Genomic DNA, 17,461 nt, shown 5'->3' on the forward strand with positions numbered 1-17,461 from the left:
CCCTTCAGCTGGCAGCACAGCAAGAACCCAGGGAGCTGCTTGGGCTTCCTTCTCTCTGCAGCTACAGAGCTACTGTGGAGCCAGATTAAATTGCTGGATTAAGCAGTCCCACAGCCCAGCATCTGGATCTTTGTGACAGATGTGCCCAGGAAAGAAGTCAAGCATCGGTGCCATAACTGCGTCAACTGGTGTGTCATGGGTCACAGCATTACAGCTGGAAAAGGTCCGTTAGGTCATTCACTCCCATTTCTTAGCCAGCACAGGATTTGACTCAATAAAGCATTTGCTACTGCTCTAAACATGGCATTTTAAGAGGTTTGGGCAATGCGGTCCTCTTCCCCTTCTCTTGGGAACTTACCCCATCATCTGTTATAACTCCCTGCCAGGAAGTGTCTAGCCTAACATTCCCCTGTTTTAATATGATCCCATTAATGAGTCTTCTTGCCTTTCCTTTTTATCAAAGCATCCCCTTCTGCTGAGCTGTCCTTTCCTCCCTCCGTACAGGTACGATAGCCTGCTTAGTTTCTTCTGGGATGGCTTTTGAGGGGAGGATACCCCACACCAGGGGTCTTATCCCCGAGGGCCCCTAAAAGGCTGGGTTCATGTTCTGCCAGAAAGCCTCATGGACTGCCCTTAATCATCTGCACCTAAAGACCCCACACACTCAAATCACGAGACGTTTCCATTAAGACAAATATTTTCAGACTCTTTGCTTTTTATCTTGTATGTCTAAGTTTGGAATGATTTTCTGTGTTTTATCCATTCTCCAAAACATAGGCAACGGGCCCTAAATGCAGCCACATGCATTGGAAGGTCAGTTCTGTTACTTTTCTTCACGAGTCTGTTGTTCTTGTTGCCAAACCCGCATTGCTGCTGTGAGCAGGACTCCATCCAGACGACATGCCTGTCAGAGGGAGAAAAGGGCTGGGTGCCTCTGCCTGCGTCAAGCCTGGGTTCCCCCATGGGGAACACCGTGCCAGCCTGGTGCTCACCAGGTCCAAGCTGCTTTGTGTTACTTCCTTGTCTTTGTTGGTGTCCCTCATTTCCCTCCAGGCAGCGGGATTCCTGAGCATCAGTGCTTTGCTGGCCCTTTTCGCCTTATATAATTAATGGGTAACGAAGTTCAGCATCACTGGAGCTATTGCAATGCATGTCACCTTCTGGTGCCACAGCAAGACATTATCAGCATTGGCCTCCTTTTGATCTAGGTTTCATACATCATTGGCAAGATCAAATTCATGCTTGTGTGACTAATTTGGGGAGTAGCTTTTGCTAACAGTGTTATGGAACATTTCATTATAACTCACCTTCCTTTTCCTTCAGCTCATTACTTCTTTCCCATTACTGAGTGTGAATGTTGCCATCCAACACACGTTTTCCTTTCACATGGTTACTGGGCATTTCTTTTGGTTTCTACTGTAAAGAAAGTGACCCAGAGATGAATCAGGTTAACTTCCAACAGCTGTCCTCCACTGTTTTACTCTATATGTTCAGACGATACTGATTAAAATCATATGCTGTTGCATCTGAAAGAAATTTCCTCACCTGTGTGACAAGCTGGGCTTTTATCACAAGTGAAGATACAGTGTTTCACTTATTTCTATTTGCTTTTTTTAAGCACAGTTCTCTTATTCTTACTGTCTTGGTCATGATCTCAAAAATGGATTGATTTAAAACAAGATTCTGTGGGCTAATACCCTGAATCAGCAACTGGGATTGCAGAGGAACATGTATTTTCTAAGGAAGCTGTCTCTGTAGGGTTGCAAAAGAAAAAATCCTACTAAAAAATAAAATCTCACTGTTGTTTTTGGGATTTGAAAGGCTATTTTTATAAAAACTAACTTTTGGGATAGGCATGCTGTGTTAAGTTAGGCCTTGGAAGGGACTCTCTTTCAGTAGTTTTAAGTCTGACCTTATTTGAAATGTACTACTTTAAGATCTGTGTCTTTAAAAATAAAAGGAAAAAGAATTGAAATAAGGCCAAATCAAAAGTGAGAGTCCTCCTCTTTTCAGCTCTTGATATCTAAGCAGCTAAACTGGTGCAGAAAAACAGATATTGTGTATGTTCTCCTACATTATCTTTACTTTTAAAACCAATTAATCAAATGAATGACAAGCCTGTATCCATGAGTCTATAGCCTTACCCAGTAGAGCTGTTACAACGAGATCTTTCAGCACAAGTATTTCCACTGACTGCAGTGCTAAGCACGTGTATAAATACTTCGTTGAATCAGCGCCATAGCTAGAAACCAGCATTAAATACCAGTCTACCATTAGACTGCAGGGACTAAAAATAAATAGAATTAGTTCTTTGTGTCTCTGATCAGAACAGGAATCTAAAGGAGAGTGTGTCCCAGATCTTTAATATTCTCAACAGCATAATTTCAGTATTCTTATGTCTTGTACAGCTAATAAGGTCTGAGACATAAGGTGTGAATGGGCATTGCTAACATGTAGTGCTGCAGGATGGCCCCTCTCTTGTGACTCAGCATCTCAGATCCATGCATCTTTTTGGAGCTTCCAATTACGTCTTTAGCACTGGCCAAAATAACAAATGTGGCAGGAAAAAAAGAGGCAACTCAAGTCTTCATTTCCTCCCTCCTGAAGGTCCCTCTGGTGTTTCTCCACGTTTCCTGTGCTCCCTCCCATTCCCCCGCCTTGGCGCAGGGAAAGGGTTTGCTATGTCTGTGTCCTTTGAGGCTTGTCCTGCAGGACTTGCTGTGTCGTGCTGAGCAACCTAGGGCTGTTTTCAGGGCAGCACCCTGAATTATTCTGCTGCTGAAGATCAGCCTTTGGGAATCAGCAAAGATACCTCTTCTGTAGTGAATAACTTGCTGCTGACTGCATCCTAACACCTCCTCCTCCTCCTCCTCCTCCTTCTGTACTCTGCGAGTGACAACAGAGGTGGAGGATTTCCCCCTCCCCATGATCAGCCACCAGTGACTCCCTGGGTGCAGGGGTGGAGGAGCCTCCACCTCTGCAACCACCAGCACCCGTGCAGACTCGTCAGTGGTGAACAGGGCACGCTTGGTGTTATTTTTAAACAGCGAGATGTCTTAGTATGCCTTTTTGCAGACTACCTAGGCTGGGCGCAGAGGGTGGCTGCCAAAACGTGAGAGCAGCTGATGGTGCCCTGGCTGCTGCTGGCAGGCTTCCTCCGAGGGGCTCTGAGAGCAGGGCGAGATACCACACCGGTGCCCATCACAGCTCCTGTGTGACCAGAGAAGTGCTGACAGTGGCATGGCTACAGGGTGAGCTGCAGGCTGCCTGGCCCCCACACACCTCAGACGGACACTGTGGCTTCGTGTGTGTGTATTCCTGGCTGCTGGCAAGGTCTGTGGCCCCTTTCCTCTGCCACGTCGCTCCCTTTGGAGCCATGAAACATTGCTCTGACCCTTCAGCTGGAGGATGGGGTCCAGGGGACAGGCATGCTCTACCCTCTGCAGCACCGGCTGCCTCCGTGCATCCCTTACCTCTGTCTCTGGGTACCTGTGCTTAGGCAACATAGATAGATGAGCGGAAACCAACAGACCTCAGCACAAAGCACCCTGCAAGCCTGTGGTCTGAAACCCAGGTGTGCATCATTAGCGTGAGGCCATAGTCCTTAGGACGGGGCACATCTGTCTGCCGAGGCCTGTGCACCCAGTTTGCGTCTGTCGTAGCAAGGTGTCTGTGGTCTGACGCCCCTCGAGGAACTCTCCTGGTGTGTAAGTGCCTCTGTGTGTTTGCATTTACAGTCCTTCCTTCCCCCAAGTTTCCCATTTGCAGATATTCTTACAAGGGACTCCCTTGCTGTGTTTCAGGCCAGTCAGAGATACGAGCGAAGAGGGAAAAGAGACGCATCTCTGTCAGGCCACTGCCCTGCGAAACTGCCTCCCGCTTCCAGGGATCAGCATCCTTGATAAACTCATCAAGACCTGTCCTGTCTGGCTTCAGCTGAACATGAACCAGGAAAGGGCTGGGGCAATACTTGGCAAAGAAACAGCAGGGGTAAGTCCAAAGTGGTTTCAGTTCAGATAACCACATTTCCTGTCCTTGGTGGAGCTGGTTAGGAGAGCAGCGCTTTTTTTCATGTGGAAGCAAAAATGTTTAGCAGACTATGCTCTCTGTTTCCATTACCTTTTGATGCTTTAGCCACTCTCAATGGCGTAAGAGAGATATAATGGCTTTGGGGAAGCAAGAAATCTTATCTCTGCTTTTATTTACTTAGCATGTAGATACATGGAGATGCCTTCTCATTCACCACCAATACCCATAGGTATGTTGACTATACTAATTTGGAAAATAAAAAAAAAATCCCTGAAGAAAAGGCCCTTAAATTCTGGGAGCTCCTGGGAGTCATTTTTATTGCAGTAATTGGTAACTGGTCCCCATAAGCTGAGTGTTAGAAAATAGCAGACTCGTGCAAAGCTCAGAGCTTGCTTAAGGAAAACAGCTCTCTAGGAAAGGGAGCTCCACATTCCCGGGATCTAGGAGGTGGTGAGGCATGGTAGGGAGTAGGTGTCCTGGTCAGGTCTGGGGAGGGCAGGTGCAAATGACCTGAGCTGATGCCAGAGCACAGGGGGAATTCACTCACTCCTACTCTGAGGAGGTTTGGACCTGTCTCTTCGCTGAGTCAGTCCATCCCAGGGCTAAAAGCTTGCACAGCCAAGTGACAACCTCCAGTGGGACTCACCTGACCAACCTGGACCGTGCAGTGCACCTCACCCTGAACCAGACTTCTCAAATAAGTTGGGCAAATTATTCTCTTTGTTTTTCTGCACTGACTGTAAAGGGAGACCTGAGTGACTGTCCCTGATATAGCTATGTATGGCCCCGAGCCTCCTCGGTTATTAGTCACTCCCTGCAGGCAGGGCCATTCCCCACCTCTGAGTGCCTCTGGGGATAAATCTTGCCTCTGTTCCTCCTGCTCACACCATCCTCAGACACAGTCTTCAGCTGCAGCTCGAAGCAGGCAGGAGAAGAGCTGATGCATTGGAGGTGTCTCGTGGCAAGGGCAGGCTCTCCTGCCCACACTGAGCCCACCTGAAGCCAAATCAGCACCGCACCTTTCCCACCACTGGTGAACATGGAAGAGACTGGTTTGCGTACCAGTCCTAACCCAGGCAGTAGGGTTAGGTACAGCTCAGAAGATCCACCTCGCTCTCATCTGAACAGGCATGGTCCAATTTTAGCCTTTGGAGCCATGGCAACCAGTCGTGCCGCTCAGGAAAACAGAAGTGATTCATTTCCAGGTTTCACTTCTCTCGTTGCTTAAATTGAATTTCAGATGAAGCACTTGACCGATGCAATGTGAGATAGTGCCATCTGAGATCCCAGGTCACAGTAGTCTCTCGAGGTGGGTTAGAGGGACCATGCTGTCACGTGGGTGGTAGGACTTGGGGAAGGGAGAGCCTCTATGGCTTTTTTCCTACCTGCAGATACTTACTGTGATGTAGAACGTGGGGGCTGCCCTGTATTAGAAAGAGGCCTGTTTTGGGCATGTGCCTGTTTATTTGGGTTTTTGCTGTATTGCTGGTGGACCGGAGCCCATGGGGCTCAATTTCTTATGAATGGCAGATCCTAAGATGACAGCACTGTGCGAGGTTGTCAAGTTGCCCCAAAGCTGTGTGTTTAGTGTGGGTGCTTCAAAGTGACAGGAGGTGCCCTTATGACTGGGACTCATGCAGAGAAAGGTCCTGGCTTCTAGACAAGCTTCTTTTGATTTCTCTGTCCAAGAAATTAATGTTTTCTTAATAGATTTCCACTGCATTATAGTTGATGAATCATTTTATCAACTCACACTTCTTTCTAATATTAATATCCAGACTCCAGAATTAGCCCAATTTTTTAATTCAGTTTCTATAAAAGTACCTTGACCCTCTCCTGCTAAAACCTGCTATCAAAGAACAGATAAATGTGAAGATTACTTTGTCTTTGTATCTGCAGCTTCAAGGTACAAGCTAAAAACATCCTTGACAATGAGCTTTAATTAGAAACACACTTAGGAGCTCACACAATACAAAGAACGAGATTTTTTTCTGTTGTCTTTTGTCTTCTGCCTTCTTACTTCTTTGTTTCTTTTTTTTTTTCTTTTTTCTTTTTTCCTTCCTCTTTCTTCTTTTTCTTTTTTTTTTTTTTTTTTTTAAATTTCGCTGGTCCCATTGGTGGGAGCCAATGGCTACAGTGGTTCCACTGGTTCTAATTAAAGACTCAGGGGCCTCTTATCAATGTGTATGAATACCTGATGGGAGGGAGTACAGAAGATTGAGCCAGACCATTCTCAGTGGTATCCAGTGAAAGGATGAGGCACAGTGGGCATAAATTGAAGCACAGGTAATTCTGTTTAAACATTAAGAAAAGCTTTTTTGCTTTCAGAATGATCGAATATTGGAACAGATTGCCCAAGAGGCTGTAGAGTCTCTGTCCTTGGAGATAATAACAACCCGAAAAGATAACAATCCTGAATGACTTGCTGTAGTTGATCCGTCTTTGTGCATGGGGGTTGGACTAGACGACCTCCAGAGTTCCTTCCAAGCACATCTGCTCTGTGATTTCGGGAACAGTCAATATACTTGAAGTCAGTGCTGCCATCAGGAGGGATCTTAGACAAGCTGGGAGGACAGGGCTGGTAGGAACCTTCTGAAATTCAACAGGACAAAGGCAAAGCGCTGCCCCTGGGAAGGCAGACCCCCGGCAGCGATCTGGGCTGGCACTGCCTGGCCGGGCAACTCTGCAGGAAAGGCCCTTGCAGGGGTGGTGGGCAGCAAGATGAGCACAGACCCACTGAGGAGAGCCTGTGGGACCAGGGCTTGTTCTATCAGGAGGAGAGACAGCTTCAGGGGGACCACAGAGCAGCCCCCCGGTTCCTACAGGGAGGTCGTGGAGAAGATGGAGCCAGGCTCTGCTCAGCACTGCATGGTGGGAGGACAAGAGGCGGCAGGCGTACATTGAAACCAGAGGGGTTCAGACCTGTTCAGAAAGGGAAACACTTTCTCCCTGTGAGGACAGTAAGTGGTGGGACAGGTTGCCTGAAGAGCTTGTGCAGCCTCTACCCTTGGAGGTTCTCCAGACCTGTCTGGACAAAGCCCTGAGCAACCTGGTCTGGCCTCATGGCTTCACCCAGGGGGTTGGACAAGAGCCCTTCTGGGGCCCCTGCCAGCCTGAATGATCTTCTGGTCCCATGGAAAAACTCTGCCATGAGGCACTGTGGCCACCAGAGCCTTTAGCCTTATGTTCCACTTGTGGACATTTGAATCCTTTCCCTCTCAATGTACAAGTGACTCCTTTGCTTTAGACCTGGACTGGGACATTCTAGGGTGAATTGTCCATGATTTCGGGCACTTATGTGAGGAGCATCACTTGACAAATTGCAAGTACAGCTTTATACTCTTCAGTTAGTGAAATAGTTTGCCTTGAGCTTAAGTGGGACATCAGTGATGCATAGAAATTTTGCTGGTTCCTTCACAGGTCTGAATTTCACCCAGATGAAATGTCCCTTTATTCATTATTTTTGTCATGTAAAGTTCAACCAAGTGTAACGAAGCTAAAATAAGATCATTTAAAGGTGGATTGTACTGATAAAAAACTTCTTTGCCAATGACCTAAATTAAAGTTCAGAAGCTCACATAATGTAGCTAAGCTTTTGATTCCTTTCTTCTTTTTCAGATATTCTTGGTTAGGAGAGAGGGTAACATGAACAACATGGTCCTTGCAGTCCGCCTGCCAGTGCAGAACGAGGCTCCCCGTGTGCTGGAGTACAACATTAAAGAAGAAAAATCAAGTAAATTCTTTACACTTTTTTGGTCTTGTTCTGATTATTGTACTGGATCCTCTTGTGATCACCAGTGTTTATGTAATCTCACTTGCAATGAGCAAGTTCCTCTTGTGACCGGCAGCAGGTCTTGCTTTTATGGTGTAGTTCAGTTAATATTTCCTGCGGCTTCTTTACCTCAGGTCCCCCTGTGGTTCTGCACCTTGTGTTATCATTTACAGACTCACAACAGGAAAATAAAACACACTCAGATGAGCAGGCCAGCGCTTTCATCAAGCGAGAGGAGCTGCCTTTCACCAGGTGGAAGTCCTGAGGAAAGCACAAGGCACTGACAGACTAAGCCTTGTTAACTGACTGACTCTTGTCTCTTATTTCTGCCACTGAATTTGGGGCCCACCAGGCATCTGACATCTGCTACATTACCTTTTCATGCACCTCATACTGTCATACTGAACAACAGGTTACTCCTAAACTGTTTGACTGTTTTAAATGCCTTGCTGTTTCTGGGAAGCAGCTGGGTCTTGGGGCTGGTGGTATCAGTGCTTTTCCCAATCAGACAGCCAAGTCTACCATGAGCAAGCAAAAATGTACCCAGTTTGCAGTCAGCCATGTCTGAGGCAGCCCTTGGTATAAATGCATATGATTTCCACTTTCCAAGAAATACTTGTAAACACGGGAATTTTAGGATAGTCATAGAAACATGCACTTGAAAGAGTTCATCACAATAACTTCATGCTATTTATTTATATGAATGCATCCAAATCCTCTGGCACTGAGCTCTGCCCCAAAGCCAGCTCCCTGGGGTATATATTTTACTCTCTGCTAAAACACTTGTGTTTCCACTGATCAATGTTGTGGCTTATTTCTTCCCCCTTGACAGTTGTTCAAATGAATTTTTTTCCTTCTCATGTTTCTTTGCATACCTCTGCATCCTAAACAGACTTTAAAGCCAGAGGGACAAGTGAATCTCTTAATCTGCTCTAATCTCAAGCACAAAACCAAAGGCTGTTGCAGCGTTGCTCCTGCACAGAGCACAGCTGCTTGCCTGGCTCCTGCATACGCCCCAGGAAAGCTTGCTTTCTTATCTGCGTGCACCTTGGAGCATGCAACTGCAGAGATGAGGCACATGTTCAGTGCTCCTGCACGAAGGCAGGAATAGCAAACCTTTTGCCACAACTTCAGGTGTCTGGATTAAGAATACAAGGGCAGGGGTTAGCTGCAGGGAGGGGAAACGTTTTTCTTTAGTTATTTGAAGTTGACCTAGGGCTTAAGTTTTGCATGGTGGGGAATTGGTTTTTGATGATTCAAGTTTTCCTTTGGATAAAAGTTTTAAAATTTAATCCTGCCATCCTAGAAATTTTATTTATAGAAATGATACTTCTTGACCTGTGTCCTGCACCGTAAATTCTGATTTCTTTGAGGACAGGCAAAGTAAAATGTAGTACAAAAATTTCACTGTGAGCTGGCCTAGCTAGAAAGACTTTTCTGCCATGTTTTTCAAACTTACTTGCTTGCTATTTCTAATTTATCACTAACTTAACACAAAGCATATATTCAGAGACACAGCTTTCTGGTAGGAGCAAGAATTAAATCAGTTTCCACCACCTTCATACCAGTTACAAAATAAGTGGAGGAGGATAATTAAAAATTAGCTCTCATTCAAAAAGCAGGAGAACTGCCATCACATGTGCAGCAATCCCAGCGGCCATGAGGCCGATGCATTCCTATGGTGGATATTCACATTATTTTTAGCTTGAGTTCTGTCAGTGTTGATCTGTAGAAAGCCTCTCAGTTCTCCATCCTGCACTGTTTTGACAGAAACACACTGGGCATAAAAACAGTCATGCTTTTGCTTCCTTTCTCATTTAGGGTAAGTAGCCTGGCTTTTGAGTTTAGAAGAAATAGAATTAATTCCTGTTAGTAAAGCCAAAGGACTATATCTGGTGGAAGGGGAGATGGTAAATCTTCTGTGCCTCAGAGTAACCTAATACATTAGCTTTGATTTATTGTCTCTGCTTTACTCCAACTGCTTTCTAAACTTTTTTAGGAAACAAAATTTTATGTTGTCCGAATGCCTTAAAAGAATTAAGACTAGAATCTGAGCTTCCTTTCTAAGTACCCTGGTATGTCTGAATTACCTTAGCTTAATGAAGTGCCCTTCACTCTTCCTGGGTATTCTGTAAGTGTCAGGGTAGGAGACTTCTGAGCTCCCCCAGAGACATTATCTTGCTGTGGAATGCAAGTCAGTTGAAAGTTTGGTGTTAGACTTCCCGAGAGCGTGTAAAGCATGCCAGCTGCATAGCCTGAGGACCACTGTAGACTGGCAGGGTTTTTTCAGGCATCTAGTCTTTAACTTTAGGAAGTCCCTCTTTAGGTCTTCTGTGCTTGCCTAAAAGGGAGGTTTCAGCTTGCTACTGAACGTCGCAGACAAGGAGGTGAATCCTCCCGATAGCTACCTGCTCTGAGTCTGCATGACATGGAGCAGAGCTGGTGCCTTTCCAGTGCCCTTCAAAAGGAGCAGCTGTAATTCCCCTGCCATTTGAGAATCCCCAGTCCCAGCTGTTCTGGAGACAAGCAGTTTTGGTTTTGCTGGCCTGCTCCTAGCATTTCCTTTCCGGGTGGGCACATAAGCAATGATCTGTGTAATGTGCCCCACAGAGAGCTGTTTGTCCCTTTCTGAGAGAGGACTCCTCCTAAAGGGTTTGAAGAAGTGGGAACAAGTTTTTCTTCCTGTTACCTTGATTCAGCTCGTTAGACTCCACAGACTTGGATGCATTCCGATGTAGACTGAAAGCTGAATTTGCCTTGACGCTCAGATTTTACAGAGATCCTCCATTCCTGTTAAAATTCAAGTTGCAACCCATCCCAGCTTACTAGTTTGGAGCACCTTGCCAGCTGCATCTTGTCCTTCTCATGAGGACTCAGTGCAATCTAAGCTTCACGAGTGACACAAAGAAGGATGCACTATCCTTAGAGGTGACATGATGGCTCTGTGCCATCTCTACAATGATGTCCATCTCTTACTTTTACCATATGCAGCTTTAAACAGCAAGTTTTACTGCTCAGCTGTTTGTAAAAAGCTGTTCTCATCCCATCCTACTTTTCAGATCGTATCTGAAGAGGTTTTCCCCAGTATCATGATGACAGTACAGAGGTTGCTGCCCAGCCCAAGATGCATATATAGATGGCCATTCAATGAAGTGCAAGAAAAGGAAGCTTCCTAGCATTGCACTGCCAAATAATGGTGGATCATTGTTTTTCCCTTTCTTTTCCCCGTATCAGATCTGCTCTATTGACATTTGATGAAATATTTAGGGAAGTATAGTTTTCTGAGGGGAAGACCAGATTTAATTGTGATTTTTTTTTTTAAATTGGAAATCCCCAAAGAACCCACTAGGTAAGAGGGTCAAGAAATGAAACTTCTTTCCTTTTTTTTTTTTTTTTTTTTTTTTTCTTGTGGGGAATTTTCACCTGTTCTGTGAAGTAGCCCTTAGGATCATAAAACAGGAGAATGAAGAAACTGGATTTTAAAAATTTTCTTCTGGTTCTTCATCTTTGGTTGTAATTCCTCCAGACATAAAGCCTAAAGCCTGGTCACAGCAGCAGGTATGGTAGAGATCCAACAGCAGATACCACATGGTTCATCAGAAAGTTGAGAAACCTGGTAACTTTCAAAGCCTTGGATCTCTGTGGTTTTGCTTCTCAGCCTGAAGGATCCCTTACTTCTTACTCAGAACAGTGGAAGTCTCCCAGAGAGAAGGCTTGTTATAAGATTTCTTCCATTTAGAGATGCAGTGTTGGGAGATACCTCTCAAGCTCTGCTAAAATCTCAACTGCTTTATGGGCTTACAGTTCTGAGAGTTGTCCCTTACTTCTGCTTCATCCCAAAATGGAGCACTAGCCTCACATACCTCAAGAACTGAGCACCATTTCCTCAGCTGACTCCTACCCTGGGCTCTTCACAGCAAACTGGTTGTAACTTCAGGTCCCGATTCTCCTTCCCCTTTATGTGTAATACGGTCAGAAATCATTCCACAGACATCAGTGACATTGCAGCAGCATTAAAAAGAAAAGAATCAGATGTTTGAAGTAAATGTGCATGTTTAAAGTAACATATACTGAAAGCTTGAAAGAAGCATCTGAGTATGATAAACCACTGGGTGCAGGTCGTGACAGTAGCTTTTACTTTCACAAAGGGTTATGAAGTCACATGCCACGGGGGCAAAGTCCTTTAATAGAAGAATGCTCTAGCACCATATACTGAGTGTAATGCTTCCTTTTTTTCTGGGAAATCAATTATATCTGAAAATAATTTGACTTCATGGAACACATGAGCTGACCTCATACTTCTCAGGAGTATTGCACATACACTTTGGTGCAGAATGTGTAGTAATTATTTTCCAAACTCTTCTGTACCAAAAAAAGAGGATGTAATTCCTTTCCAAATATGCAAAATTATGCTAAACAGGAGAAATATCTGCAATTGCACAGAATAAAGAAGAACATATTATTCATATCAATAGTGATTTTTATAGAAATAACTATGGAATTGATTTACCAAGTCAGTACTGAACTCCTCAGGCTCATGTCCTAAGGGGTTTGAGGTTGGCCTAATCCTGCTAGATGCCTGCTCTTGGAATGATGCTCCTGCCTCCTGCCTTCCACATCACTGCAGCTGGCTTTGCTCGCTTGGAGGTTTATTTTCCTGGGTCTGTTCACATTGTGGAGTTGCTGTCCTTGTTCTGTATTTAAACCATACCCAAAGGGGACAATCTGCCACCAGGTGTAGCTGTTCAGAAGCATCTCTTCCAGCGCGCTGGGCCAAGTCTGAGTTGAGCCCCCAAAATCAATAAGTAAACAGCTGAAGTGGGGTTTGTAGTGAAGCCTTGTCTGTAGTATGGTTGCTTCATTTATTACAGAAAAATTCTGAAATTTAAATTAAAACTCTGCCTGCTCTGACCCTCCCAGCTTCTGTGGAGACAAACACTGAATGAGCTGAAGCATGACAGAGGTCTTGAAATAACCTTGACACAATCAAATAGGAAAGCCAAAATAAATTATCTCCAAGTAACATGAAAATGTCCAGATCACGATTAATACCACCTTTGAAAGATGAGGCACGGTACCATTGGACATGGTAGATTATACTCAATTTCTCATTTATGGACAGCAGCTGTACTTCAGGTTATATGGTATGGGCTTGTGGTAAGGACCTACAATATACCTTGACAGAAAAGATACAGGCAATTACTGCACTCAAAAGTAGTTTAAAAGCAATCCCTGAGTATTGCTAAAAAGTTCCAAGTCTAGTAGCAAAAAAGAAGTTGATAAAGAAATCCAGTGTCCTGCCCTGGTCACTGTATTTGGTTGGTCTTTCTTAAAGTTAGACTGAGCTCAGGCAGTGCAGGCTGGAGCCTGGTATGAAATGCTTGAGACAGACAGTAGGGATTTCAGAGAAGACCACAACTCAAGTAAAACAAACAGCAGCAGTTTACCTGCCTGGTTAATTCTCTAACTGCTTTTACCAAAGGAAATCTGTCTGCCGTGAAAGTTCATGAGGACCTGACCACTTTGTACATCCACCACCCTCTAAGCTCTGTCCATCAGAACAGAAAGAAGAGTTACACCAGGTCTAGAGGCAGCAGGAAGGCAGGCCTAGCTGGGGAGTCAAAATTTAGACAAGCAAAAGTGTTCCTTTGCACACTGGATTTTAGGAAGGGTGAAATCAATCAGAAAAGGGAAGAGATTATTTAAGGGCTAAGATTTCACAGTCTACTTTCCTGCCTTAATAATCCAAAATAGGTGCAGTCTAACGCTGTGAAAGCAAGCTTAACTCTCAAAGCCAACTTTGTCCATCATTACCAAGTTACTTCAGCCACTTCTACACTTCCATTCCTCCTTCCCAAGCACATAAGGGGGGGGGGAAAGTTTTTTATTATAGACTAATGCCATTTGCACAGGATAAAAAGGGCACGTGCAGTCATTCTGACTGTCCTGTAGCAGTAACAGATGGTAATTAAACAACAGTAATCAGGCAGCAGCATGTTTACAGCGGAGCATTAGAGCAACATGGGGATGGACTTTGTTCATCTTTGCAGGCTTAGCTCTAAACAAAGCTGCTGAAAGCCCTCATCTTTACATCCTGAGGTGAGGGCTGTGAGCACGCTTGGCATGATGGCAGAACTCAGTGCAAGGGATACAAATTCCTGCCTGTGTCCCTGCATGGGTCGGTAGGTCCAAGCACTATGAGGGCACTCACTGAGTGAGCATGAGGCAGGGCAGAGGAGACAGATTGACTAGGAACAATTCAGTAGATGCTCTTTATTGGCTCAAACTCCTTCAGATGCTGATAATGGACTTGCCTATTGCACTCTGCTGGTGCCCTGGCCACTATGGCCAGATATGGTCCATTATGGCAGATTTCCCTGTTTTATTTTGTTAACATTTCTTTTAATACATGTTGCTGAGGCTGGATTAACAAATTCAGAGACCAAAGTCCTCACTGGTAACATGGCACAGCATGGTCAGGTGATATTTTCCCACATGAACTGCACTGAAGTACTGCACAAATGAGGCTATGGGAAAAAAATGGGAGGATAGCTCAGCTACTGCAGTCTACTCACAATTTAGTTCCTTTAATGAGAGTTGCCAGTTGTGCAGATGATCCTTGTGATATGAATATTTTTGTGGAAATGTTGGCAGCTCTTGCAATAGCTTCCTCAGTTTTGCAAGTCTTTTTGCTAACACCCTGCCTGCTGGAATCACAAAGTAGAGTGAGGATAGGCAGAATTGTATTTTTTTCCCCAGAAAGAGAAATAACCCTCACAATTGCAGAGAAAAACCTGAAGATGTAATCTTAAAATCTCTTAAAGACTCAGAAAACAGAGGATAAGGGAAAATAACCTATAGGAATACAATCTCCCATTTTTAAAATTAATTCTAATTGCATTTAATTTGGATCCCTTCTGAACTGGAATGGAGTTGGAAAAAGGTGGAAATCTGTGGTACTGACTGAGGTCAGAAACACGGGATCTTTCACTTCATAGCTGAAGTGAATGAATGGAAGTATGGGCTGGTATTCATGACACTGACTTCTAAGATGAAGCCATTTATTTGTGTAGCACTTGCAGATTTTCATGGGAGGTTTTCAAGACAGTGCTGGATGAAGACTTGAGCAACTTGGTTTGACCTCATGGCTGACCCTGCTTTGAGCAGGGGATTGGGCTAGAGACCTCCTGGGGTCCCTGCTAGCCTGAGTGATCCCATGAGAGGGAACCAGCCAGTGAGACTGGGTCAGTCTGTGGGCAAGCTCAGGGCAGATGGCAGTTCTCAGAAGGGATGTCTCAGTACAGCAGCAAAAGCAGTTCCCATTCTCGAAGATCCAGGTTCTGGGAGAAATACTGCTAAGATTTACAGAGGGATGGTGGTGAAAAAATAAATAAACCATAAATATTTCCTGGATTAGTGTCTCACCTGTGATCTCTCCCCAAAAACCATAACCTTCCTTTCTTTGGTAGATAACCTTGTATGCAGGTGAAATTAAAGAAAGTGCTCCATCTATTTAATCAGTGCAGATTTCCAGTTGAATTAACTCATATGAGGTATCTCAACGTGCTTGAAAAAGCCCTGTAATGCCCTATAGATGCAATTATACACCCCTTGGCATGTTGCAGAGTTCAGCTTGCTGCTGCGGGCTGAGATAGTCTTCATCATGTGGAGTTAATAGCACTGCAAGGCTCCTGGACTGATTTTACACAGGTGCTAAAGGGACTTTTCAGCTGGAGGACGACAATCCAAGGAGTAAATGTACATCCCATCCTTCCTAAGGCAGATCTCTTGAGACAACCTCTGGCTCATCAGAGGGCAGGCAGAAGGGCCAATCAGAAAGTACATTCAGTTACTTCTGTTATCACTGTAATGGTACCGTAGTTCTTTTTAAATTGTCACTTTAACAGAAACAGTTGGCCTCCTTGAGTGGAAACCCTGCAGCTTTCAATACTGGAAAGAAGAATTCTTAATACTGTAAACTAAGGCATGAAAAGCAGGGTAGGACTATTTATAGGTCTGATTTCCTCTGAATAGATGAGAGGCCAAACCTGACATTACAGAGTGAAAAGATCAAGGGTTTTGGGGGTTTTTTTATACCCCATGCTGCTCTTCAGCAATAAAGCAGACAAAGAGGGGACTGCCTTGGCAACCACCTCATGAACTGCCCTGGAGACTTGTCTCCCAGCCAGGAAGGTCATTAAGCATCTTCAACTTCAGGTTTACTATAGACTATAATTTTACTGAATATATATATATATGTGTATATATATATATATATAAGGCAAAAACATCATTAGTCCCAGTAACTAGTAATTAGGGTACTGCACCCTCATGAGCACAAGTAAAGTAGATGGAAAAGGGTGTGAGCACTGTCCCTAGGAGAGGCAGGAGCCAGGTTTTAGGTGAGTTCAGGCTGTAACTTTGAGCTGACACTGCTGTCAAAAGAAGCGCTCCCACAGCCCCTCATCCACCAGCTGCGTGTGTCCATGACCTCATGCCCCTCTGCTCCCTGTCTTCCTCTCCCTCATGTAGGTTGTGGCTGGGAAGGAGTGAGCAGCGTGGATGTGGGGATGTGAAAGCAGGACGGTGTGGTGGGGCAATGCTTTCTTGGAGGCGCTACCATGTGCTGGGTTGTGTGAAATAAAGCCTGCAAAGGAGAAGGAAGTGGTATGGGGATGGAGGGTGGCTGGTGACTTTGAGAAGAGTGGGAGGCAGGCTGGAGACAGAGGTCTGGGAACACGATGGAGAGAGGCAGTAGGCGACCAAGGATGGGGTCGCATCCTGTAGCACCGGATGATGGCGTGAGCATCCGAGATGCTGTGGGCAAAGCTGAAAGGAGGCTGCCCACGGAGGCAGGAACCCAGCAGAGCTGCCTCGTGGTGCAAGGAGAGGAGGCTGCAGGTATGGGGCAAGCACTGTCACGATGGGTGGGAGGACAGTGCAAAACTGCGGCCAAATTGCCCTGTGGCAGCCAACCTCCTCGAGGCAGAGCATCGCTGGCAGCGTGCCGAGGAGCAGCCCCTTGCCCTCCCTGCCGAGCTGAACTCGGCCGAATTTTCCCAAGGAAGTCAGTGTCATTGCACCCATTTAATAGAGCGAGAGCTGAGGCACAGGTTGCTGAAGGGGCTCGGCCAGCTGCGTACCACCAGCCCTGAACAAGCCCAGCTCCTGGCCAGCACTGTATTTACCGGGCTGCAGAGAGGCCCTTTGCCTGCCGAGCACTTGACTTTGTTCAGCGCTGAGGTACCAATACTACTATTCAGACATTTTTTATATGCTTTCTGTATAGCCTGACAGGCAACTCTGCTGCTGTACTGTGAGGGAAGCCAATTTTTCAGGTTTACTTCAGAGGAATGTTTTCCTTTATTGTTGCGTGATGGAGTGTGTGATTGAGGCAAAGTAAGAAACTGTTGTCAGCTCTGGGCCTGACTAGCCTGAAAAAAGCAGAAATGTGCTGAAAAAATAACAACAGTTATCAAGGCCCTTGGGAGAGAAGATCCTTCTTCCCTTCTCTCGCCAAAAATGGCTGATTCTATATCAGTTAAGCAAATCATATATTTCAGCAGCAGAACTTGTCCAAGACTACTTTTTTCAAGGATTAGCCAGTCAATGAATAAAAGTTTGCATATTTTTAGCAGGGGAGGATGGAAAAGCTGAATA

General features: G+C 45.1%; 1 protein-coding gene across 1 annotated transcript in view; it reads left to right on the plus strand.

The window, feature by feature from the left end:
* The window catches only part of LOC126050439 (ras and Rab interactor 3-like), a 172,019-nt gene that overhangs the window by 118,995 nt on the left and 35,563 nt on the right, over positions 1 to 17,461 (plus strand). Inside the window, exons 19-20 of the mRNA XM_049828303.1 lie at positions 3,804 to 3,990; positions 7,648 to 7,762. Coding sequence (XP_049684260.1) covers positions 3,804 to 3,990; positions 7,648 to 7,762 — 302 coding nt within the window. The remainder of the gene's footprint in view (positions 1 to 3,803; positions 3,991 to 7,647; positions 7,763 to 17,461) is intronic.

The sequence above is a fragment of the Accipiter gentilis genome, chromosome 25 (genome assembly GCF_929443795.1).
Source record: "Accipiter gentilis chromosome 25, bAccGen1.1, whole genome shotgun sequence".
In the NCBI taxonomy this organism is placed as follows: domain Eukaryota; kingdom Metazoa; phylum Chordata; class Aves; order Accipitriformes; family Accipitridae; genus Astur; species Astur gentilis.